The 22,460-nt window shown below is 47.9% G+C and overlaps 1 protein-coding gene across 1 annotated transcript in view; it reads right to left on the bottom strand.

Annotated features, from left to right (window-relative positions):
• HRH1 (histamine receptor H1) overlaps window positions 1-18,589 on the bottom strand; it is a 73,707-nt gene extending 55,118 nt beyond the window's left edge. Inside the window, exon 1 of the mRNA XM_045063316.1 lies at window positions 18,202-18,589. Coding sequence (XP_044919251.1) covers window positions 18,202-18,430 — 229 coding nt within the window. The 5' untranslated portion in view covers window positions 18,431-18,589. The remainder of the gene's footprint in view (window positions 1-18,201) is intronic.
• Window positions 18,590-22,460: the final 3,871 nt, after the last annotated feature.

Here is a 22,460-nt window from a genome sequence, read left to right as displayed (position 1 = left end):
ACAAGACTGAATCAACCCAAGAAGTGAAGTTCACTGCCAAGATCACAGTAAACAGTGAAGCTGAGAGTCAAAGCCAGGCTCTGTCAGACCTGAAGTCCTCATGCTTTAAAGGGCACTGTGAATCCCTAAGAAGGGGATATGATATGCAGCATTCCTAGACTTAAGCAGCCATGGATCCTTCTTCTAGTCAGGGTTCTGCAGAGTAACTTTGGGAAACACTGTTCTTTCTTCCTACCAAGATGCAGTAAAGGTAACAGAAGGGCTTCTGAGGCTCTGTTTCTCTCTCTTCTTCTCCCTTCTCAGCTGGGCCCAGGGATCCACAGTCCTCAGCAGGCCCTTCTATGTTCACCCCAGGGATCACTGTGAGAATCCAGAGGAGTTCCCCCGGGAAGCCAAGAGTCCAGCCAGCAGTTCCTAAACTGTCCGGCTCTAAACAGATGACCTCATTGGGTACAGATCACACACAGAGGGTTCCAAATTTTATTCTCAGCTAGTTCTAAGTGACTTCTTCAAACTTAGCAGCCAATTCTGTCTCCAGCAGACTAAATAGGTTATGAACTCAGAATTCTTGTGTCATTACCCACTTAACAGGACAAAGTATGGGCCTCTGAAAACTGGTGCAGTGTCACCAAATGGGGCCACTGGCTAGACTCAGGCCTGATCTTTTCTCATTTGGACCATGACATCAGTCTCTGCACTGATGTCTCCAGACCCTTCTTGCCAATTCGTCGCTGCTGGCAGAGTGGCCTTTCAATTGGCTATATTCTGCCACTCCCTTCCTTGGAAGTCCCTGATATCTCCCTAGTGCTCTGATAAAAGTCCAAATCACTTGGCCTGATTTTCAAGGTCCTGGGAGATGTGGCAGACTTTTTAGTCTTTGTCCCTTTCTCAAAAGAACACATGGATGAACAAAGGGGCTATAAAAGTGACATGCACAAGGTCTAGGTACCCTGTCCCCGAAGACAGACCAACTCACAGAAGGAGCCAAGTAAGTAACACCTGCCACATCTCCTGTCCATATATCTTTTATTTTGGACACTCTTTAATAAGGAACAAAGAAAAACTTTCTACTTAACAAATAAGTAAGAAAGTTGTATTAATATATCCCACTTGATCCTGCTTGAGAACAAGCAAGAGACCCCAGGGAGGTGGTCAAAGAGATTCAGACATGTCCCCTTGGAGGGTAGTCCCCAAACTGGGGCAATGCACTCTTAGTCCCCATCTAAGACCAATGCCACATGCCTATTTCAGGGTCCTGCACTGGATGAAGAGCAGCAAGAGCTGGAGGCTGAGCAGGTGAAGTCCAGATGCTTCCAGGCCCAGCATCACCTCATTTTGTAAGGCATGTACATGTCATCGTGTTCAAATGCAGATTCTGATTCTGCAAGTCTGGAGTAGGGCCTGCAGCTCCACCTTTCTAACAAGCTCCCAAGTTATGTTGTTGCTCCTGGTCCTAGGACCACTCTACGAAGGGCAAGTTTCTAGAGAATAAATGGGCCATGCAAACCCCTCCACCCACCTACTGGGCCACCTGGCAACCCTGAATCTTTCACTCATTGTGATGAGAAGATTCTAGGTTAAATCAAGGGAAGCAATGCCTAACCATCCTGTTTCTCTCTCTAGGTGTGTCCATCTCCAACCACCTCCCTGCCCGTAAGCTTTATTTTATACTCTGGCAAAACCTAATTCTTTACAGTTTCCTGCACACACCATGCTATTTAGCTGGAATGCTGTTTTGTTCTGCTGAGACCATAACTTCTGCCTGTAAGCTCATTTTACCTCATTTTGCTGAATTTCATCCTACTCATCTTTGAAAACTAGGCAGGCACACCCTTAGGCTGAGCTAAGTACTCCCACCTAACCCTGCCGACATCTGTGCAGCTGTGAGCCTTGCGTCCATCTAGACCATGACACATATCTTATTACATGGAGACTGAGTGGATATAGGTCTGCCTTCCCCACCATGCTGCGAGTTCAAAAGCATGGGTCATGCTTTGTCCCCTTTGTCTCTCCAGCGCCTAGTACAAAGCCTGGCACATAGGAGGCGTGTGATAAACGTCTGGTACTCTGATCCAAAGCTGGTAACATCTCCTCCAAGAAAAGAGTTCAGCAAATTCTTTCCATCTTGAAGAGAAAAGACTTACTATTATAAACAAAGTGTTTTGGGGTTTTTTTTTTTTTCCTGCTTCCTTGCCTGCTCCTGAGTTTAAAGAAAGGTGTGAAGTGAAAATAAGAGTAATGCAGTTTGCAGTTGCTTTGCCTGGGTTAAATCATTGAGTCCTGTGAGGCAGATCCACCTATCAAAGCCCCTTGGACAGATAAGAAAACTGGGACTTCCAGGGGCCGCTGACCTGTCATGGAGTGTGCAAGTGGGAATTCCAAGCTTTGTGTGACTCCAAACTCTGGGATCCTTCTTCTGAATTCCTCCAAAACTGCAGGGCTTGAAATATGCATTCTAAATAGGGGAGAGGAGGCCTAAGAGTGTCCACGTGCAGGGAAGGGGACCCTTTCCTTGAGACAAGGTGTCAAAGGGATCTAATTATTGAAGAGTACCTGGAGAGGGAGATTAGGTCTCCAAATGGAGCTGTTCTTGCTGCAAGACAGTGAGCAACTCATTTTTGATATCAATTCACAGACACAGCCGGAAGGGTTGTCAGCTTTGACTTGATAGAGATGCAGTAGGGAGGCTGTTTCAAAGGGCAAGACAATGAATGTACTGCCTCTTGAAGGGGGGGAAAGAACACAGGTGGATAAGGGATTCCAGAATGAGTCACATCCGGGCTTCGGCCTGTCCAAGCCTTTGGGGGCCTGGGAGGTGGCTGCAAGTTGGCCCCACGGGTGGTGCCCTGTGTCCCACACTCCCTACAGGAACAAAGTCTCCAGATGAGCCCAGTTAGCCTTTGTCTCCCCCATCATGGCCTGGCTTCCTACCCCCACTCTCTTTCTCTGAGCCATCTCTGCTATAATGAGCTGGCTGAGGTGGGCCAGAGGGTGAGCAAGGGAATGATGTTCCCTCCCCATGGACCTCTTCTAGGCTTCTCCTACTCCCCCACCTCTTGGTTTCCATGACAGCATCTGGCAATGAGGCATCTACTTCAAAACGCTAGCAAGGATGCTGGGCAGGAGCCACAGAGACACAGGCCTGGGGGTGATAGGCTGTTGAGTACCTACTCTGTGTGGGTCCCGTCCAAGACTTGACACCCAGCCCCTCCCTACAGCTTACCTCAACGAAGCAAGGAACCTGGTATTGTCCTATTTCATAGTTAAGGAAACTGACGCACAGAGAGGGGAAGCAACATGCTCAGGATTACATGGAGCAGAGCCAGGATTCAAACTTAGACTTCTGTGGGACCCAGGTCCAGGCCTTTACTCACTATATCACTCTGCCCCTTGGCCACAGGTCAAGGCCTGAAGTCTGACACTTGCCATAGGCCCCTGGATGAATCCCTTCATCTCTCTGAGACTCTAGAATGGGATCGGTGAGTTCCATTGCTCCAAGGGACTGTGAGGACAGAAATAAGTTAGGGCAAGCCCCAGGCTCTTGTTTGGATTTCAGTAAAGGGGTCTGTGTTCCATTTCCAACTGGAAAGGTCCCAACCCCAGGGTTCTGGGCAGAGCAGAGCCAGGGCTGCCCAAAATCCACCAGTAGCAGTCCAACCCAGAGGTGTCCCTTGTATGCTGCCCCACTTCCCGTGTTCCTAACAATAATGGCCCTCGTTTACTGGGCACCCCCTGACCTGCTAGGGTCCTGCATGCTCACAATGACCTCAGGAGGGAGGCACAGTTATTATTCTCTTGTTGCAGATCAGGAAACTCCTTGGTGGCACCCAAAGTAAGCCTCTCAGGCAGGAGGCACCCTTTGCGTCCGCCCAGATAACTGGGTAACCAGACTGATTATGCTCAGTTCTTCAAAATAGGCCTGGGAGCTTATCACGCCTCATCGCCTCATTGTGTCCACATTATACCCTGGACTAGGCCACCACTGCCCTCTGCTTGAAAGATGGCAGTAGCCTCCCTGGAGCCATCTGCCACCACTCTTCCCTCCCTACAGTGTATCGCCCACACAGCAGCCAGGGTGATGCTCTCTATTGCACATTCGATCATGTCATTGGAGGCTCCCAATGTCCTCTGAACAAAAGCCAGGTCCTCACAATGGCTATCGAGGCCTCGCCTGCCTGACCCCATGACTCTGACTCGATCCCCTACACTTGCCCTTGCACACTCTGCTCTAGTTACGCAAGTTTCCTTCCTCTTTCTAGAACATTCCAGACCAACTCCAGCTCAGGGTCTTGCTGTTTCCTTTGTCCAGAAGGCTTTTCCCTCATGCTTCAGTTCCTCACTTGATTCATATGCTACTCTGCCTACCCACATGAATGGACACCCCTAATTTTCCCAACCTGTTTATCATTTACCACTCTTTATCACTGCATTTTATATTCACTTGTTGACGTATTTCCCACCTGTTCTCCTAAGAAGGTAGCACCTTTCATCTTGTGCATCCCTGTATCTTAGCCCCCAGAAGAGCCATTCATGGGTTATCTGTAGGGTGGCCTGGGGCAAAGTTTCTGCACAACCAGAAACAGGCTAACCCCAAGTATAAATCTGACTCTTGAAATGCAGAATGTGAAACATACAGAACAGCCGCAGTTGGCAGAAATCAGGGACAAACATCCAAAGCCATCAGGTCACAGAAACACGACACACAGAGGTCATAAACGAGCCAGCAGGATCCTGGAAGCAGCACAGAGGCTCGCCTGGGTAGACATCTTTGCCTGCTTTGTTCTGCTGAGTGTCCCAAGTGCCTAGAGGAGGGCCTGGTAGACAGTAGATGCTCAATAAATGTTTGTTGAATGAATGAAAGGAGCCGTGGAGCAAAAAGAAGAACCAGTTAGCATCAGCAGGAACAGTCAAAGCTGAGGAGCAGATTGCTGAGGCCCTTCATTGTCCCTGTCCTAGAGAGGGGAACAGAAAACACTAGATCTGAATGACCCTCCAGTTCCCCATGGGGTGACACTGTCATCTGACAGCAGTGACACTCTTTTTTGTCTTTCTCACATTCCATTATATACAGATCATACACCCCAGGGTGCATCTCAAGTCCAGTCGCTATAGCCCCAAATAACTAACAGGGAAGGCTTCCTGGAAGAGTCACCACAGAAGGGGGAACCCAGAACAAGCATTCCCCTCACTCCTTTTCTTTCTTTCTTTCTTTCTTTCTTTCTTTAGACAGTGGCACTGAGATATAATCTACAAACCATAAGATTCCCTCACTTTGCTATGTATATTTTATCACAATAAAAAAAAATCCCTAGAATAAAACTCACTTGTTTGAAGTGTACAATTCAGTGGGAACTTAGGGCTTGAGTGGACAGGGGAAGTGGGAGGTATGATGGCAGCAAAGTCATGGTGATGAGGAGCCACGAGGAGTGTCCAGGAAAGGGTGAGTTGTCCAGCATGGATGGGGACTAGTGCACAAAGAGCCCGTGGATAGAACTCTGGCCTGGAGTCTAGATTTGATGTGGGAAGTCTCAGAAAGAGAGCAGTCTGTTCAAAGCCAGTGGTGGTGCCCATAAAGGCCACAAGACCTGGGTTCTGGAGCCAGCTCTGTCATTATAGGAGGTGAGACCCTGAGCCAGTCTCCCTCCCTCTTCCAGGCCCACATTCCTCCTCTGAAGGAGAGACCTTTGTAGCTCTAATGTCCCCTAAACAATGTGGTAAAGAAGAGGGGCTGGGAGCCAGATCTGGCTGTGAATCCTAGTTCCTCCACTTTCTGACTGTGTGATTCTGGGCTCCTCATCATTAAAACAGGGACAACAACAGTCCTGACCTCATGAGGCTATTTAGAGGCCAGATGAGCTGACAATATAAAGTGCTCGGCACGACATCAGACACATAGTAGATGCTCAGTGTGTGCCATTATTACCAGTGCCTTGTGTTGGGTGAAGCCAGTGATGTGTGAGGGCAATAATGTAAGGTAATAAGCCTAGAAGTTGAGATCTGCCCCCTACTGCACTATTTACAAGGTAACATTAAGTGCACAGATACACACAGAGCTCTGTGTCTGGGATGAAAGGGAGTAAGATGCATTCACCAGGAAAACGCTTGGTTTCCCCTAGCAACCAAGGACGCAGAGAGCCCTGGGTGTTCAGAACTGGCATTGTGGAGCTCGCCAATAGAGAACTCAGCACTGACGGGGCAACTTGGGTGTCCAAACCTTGCGCATCTGAATCCCTGTCCCTCACTAAAGCTCCCTGCTTCAACCTGAAGAGCCAAATGCCCCACTTGAGCTTTCTTCCCTACTTGCCTGCCTGCTTTTCCAGCTTGTAACAGAAAGGAAAGAGTGAGATCTCTTGGTATCAGTGAGCTCTCCACACAGGGAACCCAGGGTTTAGTGTTGTGACTGACTCTTGCCACCCACCCTAGAACTCACATCTAGAAAGAGCCACATTTTATATCTATAGAGGCATGAATGAAGGAATATATCCTGGGATACCAAGGGAAGAGTCAGGATTGTCTGACTTTGAACGATTTCTAAAATGTTCTGGGCAATTAACGTTATGGGCATCGTGGCACTAAGGAAAAAGGTCAGAGGATCTCTGTTTAAATGCCAGGTTGGCTAAACTAGCTGTGAAACCCTGGGCGAGTCACTCAGCCTCTCTGAGCTTCCTTTAACATTGCACTTTCTCAGCTGGGAACCTCACATCCTGTTTCACTGTGACTTGTCCAGTGTCTGTCTTCTTTGCCACCCTGTAAAGGCAATGGGTGTGTCTGTCTGTTCACTGCAGCATCCCAAGCACACAGCAGGGGCACAATCCCCACAACAGACTCCAACTCCTGCTTTCCTTTTCTTCACCTGCCACTGAACCCAGGCAGCCCTGCTTGTTTAGGTTTGGCAAGGGCTCCATGCAGCTCTAAGACTATAAGCGAGGACTTCTTTTGCAGGAACTCTGGTCAAAAGACCGATGTTTGCCTCTGACCCAGGACTGAACTGCAGTCTGTTTCTGTTGCTGGTTTGATACAGGAACTCCATAAAGGAAGCAGAGTCACACGGATGGTTTCAATTAAGCAGAAAAGCCATAAATCCTCTATTCCCACAAAAACTGGAGTGATTTATACTAGGATCCAGATATCAGAACGCACAACACAATCTATGTCTATACCCATATATGGCAGAGGAAAGCAGGTATGGAGGAGGAAAGAGCTGATCTTTGTGGGCAAGAAGAGCTTTAGAAAAAAGAGAGAGAGAACATACATTTCCATCTCTTGTGAAGTTTGCAGTCTGGAGGTGGAAAGAGACAGGTAAAGCAGGTGTTTGTTTTACGTGATGCTGAGGATACAGCCAGTCTGGGGGATCAGTGTATGAGTGACAGAAGGGCATGATCCCCACCCCCCCACACACAAACACAAAATAAATCACTTCCTTCTCTGTGCCCACCCTCATTACGTCTACTTTCCTTTTGTTGACATGACATTTCTTGGGTTCCCTACCTACCTTCCAACCTTCAGTACTTCCTGTCCCTCCGTGGTCACACTCTATGATGTGGCCTGACCAGCCTACTTACTCTTCCCGAAGACTGTTCCTTCCCTCCCACCTGCGTGCCTCTTTGCTCACGCTCTTCCCTCTGCCCAAAATGTTCTTCCTCCACACCCCTATCCATCGAAAACTTCTATTTCAAAGCCCTGTTCACATTGACTCATTCACCCATGCATTCATTCGACAAATATTTTCTGAGGGCTTACTATGCCCCCCACACTGTGATGGGTACCAGGGATCTAATGGGAGAGACAGCCACAGCCTGTGTCCTCAGGCTGCTTACAGCCATGAGCAGATAGATGGTTACAACAAGGAGTAACACATGTGGTAGAGGTAAGACCAGGGGGTACTGTGAGTTCAGAGAAGCCTACTGTGAGTCCAGCCTAGCCTCTAAGGGGGCGGGCAGTGTTTAAGAAAGGCTTCCTGGAAGAGGAGACTTCTGAATCTGAGTTCTGAAGAATGAGATGAAAGGAGAAAGAGGTTTATATTTACATTTAATATATGTGAATATATACAGTTATGGCCATGATAATGACCGCTTATTGAGTGCTGCTAGGAGCCAAGCACTGGACTAAGCCCTCCTTTAGCCCTCTCAGCCCTTTGGAGTGAGCACTGCTCTCGTTCCCATTGACCTGATGAGAAGTCTGAAGCACAGAGACACTAAGAATTTGCTCCTGGTTACACAGCTACCAAGGGGCGGAGCTGGGGTTCAAACTCAGCATGGCCCCAGAACCCACACTTCTGACTGGTGCATCCTACACTGTGCCATCCTACACTGTCAGAGCTATCCTGCCACACTCTCTTTTCACTTAATGACATGTTTACCATGGACATCTTTCCAAGTTGTGATACTCGGATTTCATTCTATTTAATGGCTACAGAGGATGCCACTGGATTTTGAGCAGGGAATTGACATGATCAGATTTGTGCCTAGCAAAGAGCCCTTGGTGGTGGGGTAGGGGAGAAGGGCGGGCAGCAGAGTGTTGTCGGGGTTTCTAGGGGGGAGGGAAGGCCTAACCCAGGCTGGAATAGGGGGCTGTGGAGGGGGCTCGGCTTCGGGGAACAGGACAGGGCAGTGGGTGCAGCAGTTGTCAATACTAAGGGAGGGAGGAAATGCAGGAGGCGGAGGGTGGGACCCCTTCTTTACAAGACCTCTCACAGACCCAAGCATCTTCTCCCTTGGCCCCCACCTCACCCCTGTGTGTTCTCATTCATTCTCTCCCAGCATGCTCCAGCTAGCACTCCCAATTAAGAGTGAGTGATCATCAGTTTCAGTTCCGCTGAGACGTGCAGATGTGGTGCCTGTGGAATTCTTAATTCTTCGAATAATCTCCCCAGAAGGACCCTGTCTATTCTACCCAAAATGCAAGAAACAAGCAGAAAAACCCATGAGTTAGTTACTTGATGGCATTGCTTTAACACTGTTCTAAAGTAATGCCCCAGCCAGACTCACCACACTCAACCACCTGTCTGTCCCAATGCATCTGTTCCAAAATAGTGTCAGTGCTTCCCGTTCTCCCCACTGCCACTACCTCCTGGTCCAAATGACCACATTCTCTCATCTGGAGACTGCAATAGCCGCCTTACAGGTCTCCCCAGTTCCACGCTAGCATGAGTTAGTCAACATCTCAGACTTCAGTGTTCTTATTGATAAAATGGGCACACTCATTCTTATCTCACAGGACTGTGGAGGGAACTGGCGACATCATGAATGGAAAGCCCTGGCCTGGTGTGCTTTCCTCGACAGATGGCAGTTCTTTTCCCTGGTCAGCTGGATCCGGTCAGCTGGATCAGAAGGCTCAGAAGTCCTTTTTTCAGAGTCTGCTGGTATACATAATGAGCAGGTGTCAGAGGCCCCCAGCTGTCCCTACCTCTGTGGAGGCTTCTTGTCCTATTTCCTTCCACATGTTTCCTTCCAGGTAATGGGAACGTCACTACCTTCATATCCCTGGCCTCCCCCACCTCCTCATTTGCTCATCTCCTGGGTCTGTGCTGCATACCACATGTTTATGAGTGAGTTGCAGAGATGAAATAGGCAAGTATTATTCACTCTCTTCTCCGCTTCCCCTAGAAGCCAGCCTACCTGCAGGAAGCATGTATCTAACTGGGCTCTCTACCAGGAAGGAGGCGGGGCTACGCCCCTGTGAGGCCCAGCACTGCCTGCACCCAGACAGGTGGGGACACTGTTCTGGCCTTCAGCCAGGGTTACTGCAATCAGTGCTAATGGTGACACATTGTTCTCTAGCTGTCCAGCTGAGCAGAACTCTCAGTTGGGCCAGAACGCAAGTCAGGCAAAGGAGTGCTATGTATCGCCCCCCTTCCAGCCTCAAAAGGAGAGAAGAGAAGGAGAAACCCTGCCCTCTGTTCCCAACTTGTTTATCGAGCTCCTCGGGGTCTCAGTCAAGTCTGGTGTTGGGTGCTGGGAGAACCAATCAATCAATAATGGACAAATATTGACTGCATCCTTGATATAACCATGATAAAGAACCCATCTTTGTTCAGTGTTTCTTACTACTCTTAAAATGCCTAAAAGCATTTTTGGGTGTGTGAATACTACAAAGTACCCGGTACATCCCCCATCTCGGCAGTGTCTGCCACCCTCCATGGGGTCCAGGCATGCCTTTGTCTTTAAGGCTCTAGCTGTGACCTTACTTTCTTCATTTAGTAAGTTTTTAATGCACACCTACTAGGTGCTCAGGGCTTACTAATGGAGTCATTGTGGGCATAGCAGTAAACCAGGCAGATGACATCCCTACCCCTGGGGCTGGAAGTCTGATGGGCACTATGTAGAAAATCAGTGGAGAGGAACCGGATTGGAGTGGGGACAGGAAGCCAAAACAGGGTAGTCAGGGAACGCCTCTCCAAAGACGGAACATTTGAGTCCTCGGTGATGAGAAGATCAGTCACTGCAGGCTTAGGAGAAGAGGTGATCCCTAATGCTATGAGAAAAGTAATAATAATAATTATTATTATTATTCCTTTTTATAAATATGGAAACTGAGGCCAGGGAGATTACAGTGCTTCCTCTGAGGCCAAGGAGGTAACTACTGATGGCATCAGGATGTGAAATCCCAAATACTGCCACTAAACCCACTATCTCTGGGTTGTGGCAACTTTTAAAAGAATCTTATCTTGGAGTGCTTCAGCTAAGTGGCATACAGCACACCTTCAAGAAGCTTCCAGTGTAATCTGAGAAAATATCTTCATGCCAAAAACACTAATCACACAGGGAGGATCAGAAATTGATGCATAGGATTAACACCATTCCAACTTTTAAAACCCAGTGGGGCTTGTTCTGGAACATGACAAAATGACTCCTGATCTCTTAGGGGAGAAAAAAAATCCATCTTATGTTTACTTACTAATTGGTTTATTTTATAAACATTTATGAGTTGCCAGACTCTGTGATAAATCCTTTTCAAATATTAATTCTTTTGAAATTCATGACTTACTTATTACTCACAGTGATGCTGTAAATTACTACAATCACTAACCCCACTTTATACTTGAGGGGATCAAAGGAAGCATAGGTGGGATGATTTGCCCTGGACATACTCTGGTAAGTAGTGGGTCCAGACACCAAACCTGCATCGTCTGACCCTGGGATCTCTGCTCTGACCATAAGCTGAATTTACAAGTGTCACTTACCCTACTAAATTTATCTACATAACATTTTCTCTCTTTCTGTCTCACAGGGACTTGTTTTCAAGAGATTGTGATGATCTGATTTAAATCCAGAATTCACAGTTCCCTGCCTCCCCCCAATTTGTTCTGGGGAGTCCATAGGAGGCACTTCGAAAAGCTAGACCGCCCTTCCCCAGGGAGGCTGAAACTAGATCCACCAGAGGCCCATGTTGGGCCCATCAGGGTGGACCCACCATTCAGGCAGGCAGGTGCCGAGGACAGAGGAAAGAAAGTGAGGCTTCTGTCTTGGCCCAGGATCAACAGTCATGTTGGCAGACGTTTCAGACCACATGTGTGGGCTGGTGATGGGCTATGTCTCACATAGGTCAGGGCGAGGGACAGCAAGATGAATTTATTTAATGATGATATCCTCCAGAAACAGAGAAAAGGCAGCTAGTAAATAAACAAAGTTCTCAGGAGGAATAAGTTGAGTGAAAACTGCCTAGAAAAGTTTAAAAGGGAGGGGGAAAAAAAAGAAAAAAGAAAATGAAGACAAAGGAAGATGTCTTTGCCAACTCTTAACACATCTAGTACATAGCTAATCATAGGAGCATTGCGGCGCAGTCCCCACCAGTCTCCTATGCCCAGCTGGCATCTGCCCTCTGCTTTCCACCATAATCCTGTCAGCTGGTCGGCTGCTGGAATCATCAGAAAGGTCAACACCAGAACACACAGCCTGGGAAGAGACCTGCTAGTAATGACAAGGTTTCCAGCTCATATACCCTGAGGCCCAAGATCAGAGACCATGACTGGTGTCCCCTGGAGTTGTGCATTGCTGTGGTTCTGCCTCTGACCATACGGAGTGTATTAGTGTCTGATATAGGTGGCATACAGGTGAGAAAGGGAAGAAAGTGGCCATAAGCAGGATGGGGGCAGCTGGTTAAAGATGTGAAAAGCAAATTAAGATGCACCTTTAATTTACACCCAAACTCAAAATAGCTTAGAGAAGGATAATTTAGTGTGAAATTGGAAACCACTGAGATAATGATGACCCCAAACCTTGTTTTCCTAATGTGAATAATGGGGTAACAGTCACTACCTTAAAACATTGGTCTGGGGATTAAGAGAGATGATCCAAATTAGCATAGCACCTTGGTGCTTTGGGTAAAAGAAGGTGGAGGGAAGACTGGGCTGAGAGGTTTGCCCTGATCTAGCTACCCCAGTGGGACAGTGGGTTGGGGGAATCAGCAGGAAGGGTGTGGTCCCAGGTCCTAATCTGGGGACTCCAGCAAACTGACATCACAGAGAGGGAAAGCCTGTTCTACCAGCTGGAAGACAAATGGTCTGTGGAGGCAGGTCCCTCCATTTGTGCACACCAGAGACTAATAATATATGGTGAGCACACTGTCTGCAGCCATGGGAATTTTAGAAGCAGGAGGACACTCTACCAAAGCTCAAAGGCATCAGACTCTCACCCTGGGCTGAGCTCCCTTCACCCAGGATCCCTGGTTGCAAAAGCCCTACCCAGTATCCAAGGCTGGGCTCCCCCTGCAGCACTCAGGTCAGCTGGGGCTCACAATCCCTGAACCCCTAACTGAGGCAGCCTGAACCTCTTGCTGTTAGGAAGTTCCACTTTGGACAGAGCTGAAACCAGCTGCCCTCCCCACCGTTTTCTTCAGCTTCTATCCTCTGGATCCTCACTGGTGAGTTCACCAAATAGTCTACAAAAACAACACCCAGCTTACACAATCTCTTCTAGAGAACTGAAGAACTGGGAACACTGCCCACCTCGTTTGACGGGGCCAGCATAACCCTGATACCAAAGCCTGACAAGTAAGCACCAGAAAGAAAAATCACCAGTAGATCTCACTCATGAAAACATAACGTGCAAATCCTCAACAAAAAAAGTGAGCAGAAATCATCCAGTAATAATGATACTACAGGATGACCCAAGTTGGGTTGATTTCAGAAATGTGAAAGTCATTGTGCTTCACTGTGTTAACAGATGGAAAGAGGAAAATCATGTGACTATCTGAGCAGATGCAGAAAAAAACATCTGTCCATTTATAACCAAAAAGAAAAGGAAGGAAAAGGAGGGGGAGAAGGGGGAGGAAGGGGAGAAAAGAAAGAAAAAGAGTAAGTGGCAAATTTGAATTAGAAAGGGACTCCTTTAATCTGATAAAAATTATCTACCAAAACCTTAGACTAAACATACCTAATTGTCAACTGTGGACAGCTCCTCCATAATAACTACAAAAGGCAAGATGTCTACTATCACCTTTTCAATTCATTCTTGTACTGAAGGTGAAGTCTTAGGGCTATAAGGCAAGGAAAAAAGAAAAGAAAAAAGAAAAAAAAAACTGAAAGGATTGGAAAGGAAGAAAAACTGTTATTTGCACCAGCTATAATTCTATACACATTGTTTCCAAAAGAATCTACAAATACACTTTTATAATTAGTAAGACAGCTTAGCAGGATTTCCAGATAAAAAATCAACATACAAAACGCAAACATATTTTTCCAAAATGTAAACAATGGAACATGAAAATATATATGTATGTATATAATTTATAATGTATGTAAGATATCAAATAAGTAGGAATATATCTAACAAAAGATGTGCAAGACCACCAACGCAAAATTGGGAAGAAGTTAAAGATACCTTAAATAAGCAGAGAGATACCATGTTCATGAAAGATTAAATACTGCACTATCTGGCCCCCAGTGGGGCAACAGAAAGCTCTCAGTATTAGGTAGCAGATCAGAGCAAACTCGCTTATATTTTACTTCCTGCCGCTTCTAACTGTGACTCTGGGCATCCCACCAACTCCTCTGAACCTGTTTGCCGCTGTAAAACAGAAAGAGCTATTCTCCCTAGTTGTCAGGGGTCAACAGATATGAAAGCACTTTGTAGAGTGCTGTGTAAATACAGGGATTCTCATGACCTCTTGTTGGTCTGAGGGTGGGGAAAAGGTTCTCACTCTGCAGACTCTGCTCATCAATTTGTCACCAAGCGCTTTGCTGAGTGCTTATTCTGTGTGTAGCATTTCCTCACTCGGTACTCACAGCAACCTACAAGGTGGGTGCTATATTAACTCCATTTTACAGATGAGAAAGTTGAGACTCAATCTAGCAACTTGTCATTTGTATACCCATTTCTTCATTCATGAACCCCTTATGTACCAGGAGATAAGAATACCACGGAGAATAAGATAGAGATGGACCCTGCTTGACCAAAAGTGATAGTCTAGCTGGGAAGATGGCCAAAATTCGTACCACAACTAATGAGCTGGCAGAACCGAGATTCAAACTCAGGCCTATAGAACGCCAGAGTCCACGTTTTTAACCACTCCCTGGAGGTGTCTTCCTCAACCTCCTCTACTCCATTCCCTCTGTTGTGATGTACTGATTTCTAACATCCACTCTGCTGGCAGAGGCAAATTTCAATGGGCCTTGCCATGAAAGCTACTGCACAAATTGAGAGCTGTCAGCTTCGATCCCAGCCCATGTGATCCTCGTGCATTATCACTGGAGATTTACAGCAGGGAAGATGAATGCGTAAACGAGGGGAGGCATCCTGGCCCCCCCCTCCCACGACATCAGTGACATTGTTCCCAACGAGTGTGCGCCTGAGTCCTCTGCCACCATTAATGGCAGAAGTGAGTCACTTATAAATAAGATACAGGAGCTTTATTATAATTCCATCCTGAGATTCAGAAATGCTCAGCATCACTGTGAAAGGGAGGGCAGCAGGTGACTGGGGCTTGAATGATCCTCTGCCAGGTACATCCTTCAGATACAACATCTTGGATCAGGAGCAGTTACAGCTAATGCTCTGCCTGAATGCTAATGAGAATTACTTACAATTGCATGTAATTCTTTGCTTTTTTCCTTTTCTCTGCTTTTCCATCTAGACATGATTCCAAGAACCAGACACTGGGAAATGTGATTAGGGCCATTCTGCAGATGAAAAGACTAATGCCCAAGCGCAAAGGGTTGGGGTTCTAACCCTGAGGGCTTTTTTTGTTTTGTTTTGTTTTTAATCTCACCATTCTATCTTTAAGGGACAACATTTTCAGAACTCTGGTTGTGTCCATTCACTTGGAAGGTGCGCAAAATATCCCAAGTCAGTAGGACAATCTGAAAGCCAGCTCGATGGTGTGTTCTGTTGAGGCCTTTGCCTTGGTGAGCAGAGGACACCTTATGAAATGAATTTCAAACCTACCATGCACAGCCACTGAGAGGCCCAGTCTCAGACTTGAGAATGATCATGAAGAGAGCCTGGCTAAAAGATAGGCAGAACCCTTCACTTCCCAATAGAGAAGTCAGAAAACTGTCCCAAACCCCATGGCCCATTGAACCAAGCTGAAGTATGAAGTTCAAGCTACTATGTGAAGGAATGAGGTTCATCATAACAGGGATAATTGTGGTCATGTTCAGCATCTGCATCAGATTGCACTTTGCAGGGTGCCAGAAGTTTCGATAAGTCTGCCCCAGGACATTGAGTTTTGGGCTATTTAAAGCCAGGAACTGCACTAAGACTTCCCGGACACACACTTATGTCTCCCACTTGACAAATGAGAAAGCAAGAGGCTTGCACTGTGAGGCAGCTTGCAGACAGCAGAGTCAGGGTACAGAGCTGGGCCTGTTTGACCTTAATACTAACAATCATGACAACTAACTTTTAAATAGCACGTTAATGTATTACACATCCCATTTAAGTGCTTCGTGAATATGAACACAATTCTTTCAGCAACTCAGTGAGGAAGGTGCTTTGAATCTTCCTATTCTAGAATGAGGAAACCGAGGAAAAGAGAGTCGTAGCAACTGACCCAAGGCCACAGAGCTCAGAAACAGCATTGGGATTTGAGCCAGTTCCAGGGTTCACAATTTTGCTCTCCTCCCCATCCCTCCTCTTTGTTAAGGAAAGGTCATTCCATTTCCACTAGGTACAACTCACTTGTGAAAAGGAAAGTGTAAACATAGAATTCTGAGAGAGTCCAGGGGCAGAAGGTTTGGATATAAGTTCTTCCTCCCTTGGGCACTCAGCTGAGGGCCAGGAGGGAGCACTTCCAGCCAGGGACTGCCCAGTCTCCTCAGATCTACAGGTTCCTTTGCAGGTAGCTTCAGTCTCCACCCGGCTCTGAAATCATGGACAGGGACTACTGGGCCATCTCTCGCCTCAGAAAGGATCTGCCTCACACTTGAAAATGGTACCAGGCTGTCCCTCCCCTGTCCACAGATCCTCTCTCCTCCAGGTGAAAGGCCTCTTGATAGAGCCAGGCAGCCTTGGACAGCCTTGGGCTCTGATGAAGCTCCAGCCAGCCCTGAATCATACTAGCATATTTATATAGGGCTGTCAGGGATTCCTGTGAATGATAACCCACTGAGCAGCAGGCCTACCGCAAGACACCCAACAGAGAAAAAGGAGAGTGGTGCACACACATCAGGGACCCTACTCTTTACCTTTGCTGCTGCCAGCCACAAGTAGGAGGGCCCTAAGGTCCCATCTGCAGCCTGAGTTTCACTGATAATCTGGAAGCAATCAAGTAAGATTTGGGTTCAATCCCAATTCTGCCAGAGACCAGCAGGACAAACTCAGGTAAGTTACTTAACTCCTCCGAGCCTCAACAAATGATCTGTTCAATGAGGCTTGTAATAACAGTACCTATCTTGTAAAGTTGCTGTGAGAACTAAATGGGATAATGCATAATGACACTATGATCGGTCTTCTCTCTCTCCCTCTCCCCGTCTACGCTCTTTCCTGGCTGCCAAGAATGGGGCTATATCAGAACCCCAAACCACCTTTTTTCCATGTTCTGGAGATAGACTCCATCTGTGCTCCACTCAGAGGGGCCTACCCCCCACCCAGGAATGAGTTACCCTAGTGCATTCCAGTCAGGCTCACATAGTAAGACAAGCACTGGTCCTCTCTTATTAAGTGCCAGTCTGAGGTGGGAGCCCCCTGCCGGAGAACAGCGATCCTGCCAGGAGCATCTCTGAACTATCAGCAGCCAGGCTGAGCGGACACCTCAAAGACATTGAAGGATTGGCGGTGGGGGAGTGGGTAGGAGGGCGGTAATCATCCAGAGAGAGAAAGTGGCTTCCATAAAAGAGTGCTGCGCTCCAGATCCTGCTCTTCACTTCCTTGTCTCCTTCCAGAAAAATCTAGAGCAACTTCCAGAATTTGGTCCCCTCTCACTCTTGCCCTGAAAGAGCAGCCCCAATGCGCTTTGGCAACCAAAATCCACACCCTGGCAGTAATGACAAACCATTTCTCCAAAGGATCGTCCAAGAGGTACATTGAGGATGTGTACATCCCTCCTGGGCTTGCAGCCTAGTCCCAGAAGGCCGCTGGCCGTGGTCTTGACTTTCCCATACTGGACGCTTGGTGACGTTGAACCCAGGGCTTGCCCGTGTGAAGTTAAATGATTTGAGTCAGGCCAACGGGGCTCAAAACCCTGGCTCTCTCTTTGACTCGGTTGACCCCCCCCACCCCTGCGCACAACTTTGCTTCAGTCTCAATTTCCTCTTCTGTAAAATGGGTGTAATTATACCCGGTTCCTGGCGTTACAGGGAGAATCCCAAGAGGTAATGGATACCCAGCGCCTGGCACACATAACGCACTTAACAGATGGGGTGGGACTGCGGTCAACATCCAACTCAGAGTCAGGGGCAGCTCTGGGAAAGCTGGAAACTCGCCCTCTCAGCCCCGGAGCCTGAAGGCAGATGCCCGGGGCGCGCACCCTGGCGAACCCCGTGGAAGCCACAGGTGTCTGCGCGTTGGGGCGCGGCGCCAGAACGGTGTATCAGGGAGGGTGCCCTGCAGCGAGCCGTGTTGCGGGACCCGCCCCAAGCCGCTGGGGTCCCCGGAGACCCCAAGCGCGCCCACTCCGCGCCAGCCGGCTCCCGCGGTCTCCGATGCTCCCTAAGGATGCCCAGATCCCAACGGCCAGCGCACAGCCTCGCCCCGCCGCTGCGGCCCCGCTGCGGTCCCTGCCCGCGCCCTGCCCGCGCCCTGCCCGCGCTCGGTTCTGACTCACCGGCGCCGGCTCCGGGGAAAGTTTGGCGGCGCCGCGGGTGCGGCGGCCAGGCTCGGGGCTCCGCGGCGGCAGCGGCAGCGACGGCGGCGGCGGGGGCGCAGAGTGAGCGGACTGCGGAGGCGGGGCTCCGGAGGAGGAGCCGCGCCGAGGGGGGCGAGCGAGGGAGGGAGGCGGAGACCCAGGCCCGCGGGCCTGCAGCGCGGTCACCTCGGGCTCTCAGCTCCCACATCCGCCCCCACACCGGGAGGGGGCGCGAACGGGCGCTATGGGGCGCCTTGGACTCTGATACCTTCTCGCACCTCCGGCCGCGCACCCCAGCCTCGGGCTCGGCGCCGCGGTACGTCTCCTCGGGGTTGGAGAGCGATGTGACAGAGGGTCAGAATTAAAAAAAAAAAAAAAAAAAAAAAAAAGATTGGTCAGAACCCTGGCGAGAACTCCCCACCGCCCACTCTCACACGAGGGTGGGCAGACCAAAATAGGTAAGTCCAGATAAAGAAGGAGATGGAAAGTCAGAAAGGAGATGATGTTTGGCAAAGTCAACCACAGACCGAAGGATAGACAAAGACATACAGTGATAACCCACCTCCACTATCCTTGCTGGAGAGGCCAAAATAGAAACACAGACAGAGCCAGCCAGACCAAGAAACATTAAGATTGACAAATAGGCACCCTACCCTAGAGGTTTCATGGGGAACTAGAGAGACCTCCTCTATTTCTCTGCAGCCCCTCCAGATGAGCTCAAGTTTCAAAATTACAATATGTTTCAGTTAGCATCCTGTGCTAGACTGAATCTAGAGCTGGGGCCAGGAGAGGTTTGGGGGGTGGGGGTTATTCCTGGCAACTTGAGAATTCTTCTTACTGGCTGCCTTCATTTACAAAACCTGGGAAGAGAAGCAAAGTTTTCTTTCCTCAGTACCAGGAAAACTCCATCTGAACCTCTAAACAGTTATGACCTCAGATCTTATCTCAGTGCTTCAGAAGAGACACTCAAGTTCAGAGGGAGAGAAGGGTGTTGAGGAGGAAAGAACCCTGTGTTTGGAGTTTGGGGGGGGGCAGGTTTGGGGCGTGGTGGGGCTTTTAGCTTCCTCTGAGTAGAAAGCAATTCCACTTAATAGTGAGATCACATAGAGCTAGTTTGAGGCCCAGCATCACAAGCTGTGCGTGGTATGTAGTATCTTTCTGGCCTCCTGGACTACATGTGCAAAATGAGGGTGAATAAAAACAGCTGTCATGGTGCCATGTACTCTTCTAAGTACAACAGGTGCTTACGCATTTAATCTTCATGACACCCTGAACAAGTGGGAACGATAACTATTCCTAGTTCACAGAGGAACAGAGAGGTTAAGTAACAGGCTCAAGGTCACACAGCTGGTATATAGAAGAACTGGGAATCCACCCTACACAACTCAGCTACAAGGTCCAAGATCATAGTTATTGTGCTGTCATCTTCATCTCACTGGGGCTGCTGGAAAATCCCATGAGATCATTTACATAAGAGACTTAGCAAGTCCATAAATGGTAGCTCAGAGACCACTGAGCCTTTCTGCAAGTTAGGGATTAAAGGACTGACGGTGATGCACAGAGATAGGAAACTTTAGGTTCAAGATAGCTGACAATCCATGTTATCATCCAGGGTACCAGTTCTGACATTCACTAATCAGAGAGGCAAGGGATTCTTCCCTTGTTCCTCTGACCAGACCTCTGTTGATGAGCAACCCTGCCCCTCTGGGACTCAATGAATCCATAAGCCCCTTTCTATTCCCTGGTGGTTCTCTAGGTCCTCCATATTTTATACTTTGCCAGATTGATGCCACTTTTGGAATTGAGTTAGCCCTTGGGGGAGCAACTGCTATAAATTCTAAGGGAAATGTAATCTACTCCCTCCTGCAGCTGTGAGGCTGATAAGAGTTTGGGGGGAGCTTGGAAATGGCTGGGCCCAGTCCCATCCCCTCTCATTTCTGCAAGTCAGCAAAAGCTTGATTATTTGGAGTGCCTCTCCAAAGTTTTACTTCCTGGGCTGGTTTTAGGCCTACTAAGCCCATAGTGATCACCATTTTTAGAAACATCAGCATTTTAGAACCAGCACGTCAGATATTATTTGGAGCCCTGGGTGAGCAGGGTGTGTGTTTTTTCATTGTGGCATTTGAAACTGATATATCATAACTCAGGCTGCATCCTGGGTGTGTGGGACGGAGGTGGGTAACCAACTTACTAATAACATACAGGCAGCAGAAGAAAAATAATTGTAAGCCTTTTGTTAACTCTTATCATGTGCCAGGCTCTAAGAGCATTAGACATAATTGAATACACTTACTCTGCACAACAATGCTGTTAGCAAGATACTCTTAGCTTCCTATTTTGCAGATGAGAAAAGTGAGGCACAAATTGGGGAAGAGACTGGTTCAGGATACACAGCTAGTAAGTCATTCCAAGATCAGATGGTTAGGAAGCAGCTGAACCAGGTCTGGAACCTGGATTGGCCTGGCTCCCCAAGCCTGTTCCTACTTCTGTGCTTTTTGGAGGCAAGCTAGAAAAGGGGGACTATTTGAGCCTCTGAGTCAAGATAGGTAGATGAAAGGTAGATGGATTAAGAAGGGTAGATGAAAGATATCTGCTCTACCACTGGTTAAGTCAGTGTTCGAGTTGCTTCTCTGAGCCTCAGTGACCTCATCTGTTAAATGAGACTAACACCTGGGTCATATCCAGGATTTTAATGATGATTCTTCCGGTGTCAGGGAACGTAAACCCAATTATAAGCAGGTTCAGCCAAAAACTGTTCTTAACTGAAAAATTTCAGAAGACATTTTGGATTCAGACATAGTCCATGCCAGAAGCTCAAAGGAAGTTGTCGTGAATCTGTTTCCCTCTGTGTCTTGACTCTGTTTTCTTTTGTGTCTGCTTTATTAGAAGGCTGGGTCTTTCCACAGACAAGCAAGAATAGCCCATTAAGCAACCTCAAGGCAAAGAGATCACTTCCTTCCCAATACTTCCAGCCAAAATCCCAGGGTTGATCTCCATTGGCCTGGATTGGGTCACATGGTCAGACAAACGCATCCCAGCTGTTCTGATTAGCAAAGCCTGAGTTATATGCCTGTGGCTAGAGTCAGGGAATGGGGTCAGCCCCAAATAAGTGATGGGTCCCTAAAAGAAAATCAGGGTGCTATTAGCAGAATAATGGGAGCATTGGGCCTGGACTGGCACAGATGTCTAGTTTCCCATGGAACCATTATTAGGATTAAATACATTCATGTGTGTGAAGTGCTTGGCTGTGGTGGGTGCTCAGGAACTGAGACCTCACTCTTGGGAAACAGGATTCATGGCCCACCAAATCCAGGCCAACTGCTTCCTCCTTCAAATGGGGAAACCAAGAAGGTCCAGAGAGGAGAATGGCCCAGGTGGCCCAGGGGATCTGCCACAGAACCCAATCATAGAAGCAATGTCCCTTGAACTGAAACAAATTCCAGTTAAAAGTCTCAGCTGAGAAATTTGAGATTGCTCACTAGCCAAAGGAGTTTTCTTTGCATTTGCACAGGGGACACAGGAAATCACAAAGTCCTTAAGACCCAGAGGACATGAACACAACTTATGTTGGACTCCAAGACCGTGCAACAAGCTATGGACGGGCTGATGGGCAGAATGCCCAGTCCAGCTCCCCACCCAACATGTTATGAACTCAGCCATTTCCTCTGCGGACTCTGCACTCTGGTTGCAGAGAAATCCAAGAGGTCGTTTTTCAGATAGCTGCCCAAAGAAGGCAAGATGGCCTTTCTCTTGTTTTATTTCCTGCTCAGTTTGTAAGAACAGATATTCGACCTTCAGGGCTGAAGTGGGCCAAGTAGCAAGAATGTTATTTAGAATTATCAAAATTGACCCTTTCAACTTGGCCCTGATGCAGTTCCAAAGTTTCTGGCCTTGGGCCATTAGTGTGACTTCTCCACTCTAAATTTAGTTAGACTGGCATGCTGTGAAGCAAGGTGAGCAAAGAATGAGCAAGAATGGCAAATATCAACCTGGAGTAAGACTGACCCCTTCCTTCCCCTCTTAAGTAAAGCACATAGGTTTGGAGTGCACACCGCTAGCGGAAGCATGAATTGATATAGACTTCCCAGAGGGCAATTTGGAACCAAATGTGGAAGACTTTAAAAACATTCAGTCTACTATTCCATGCTCGAAGAGTTTTTCTTGAGAAAATAATCATGAATATCACCAAGATATACATCAAGATGTTCATTGCAGGACTGCATGTAATAGGAAAAGAA

This window comes from Mustela putorius, unplaced genomic scaffold (assembly GCF_011764305.1).
Source record: "Mustela putorius furo isolate JIRA1106 unplaced genomic scaffold, ASM1176430v1.1 tig00003850_pilon_pilon_pilon, whole genome shotgun sequence".
Taxonomy (NCBI): Eukaryota; Metazoa; Chordata; class Mammalia; order Carnivora; family Mustelidae; genus Mustela; species Mustela putorius.
This window is presented reverse-complemented; position numbering and strand designations above follow the sequence as displayed.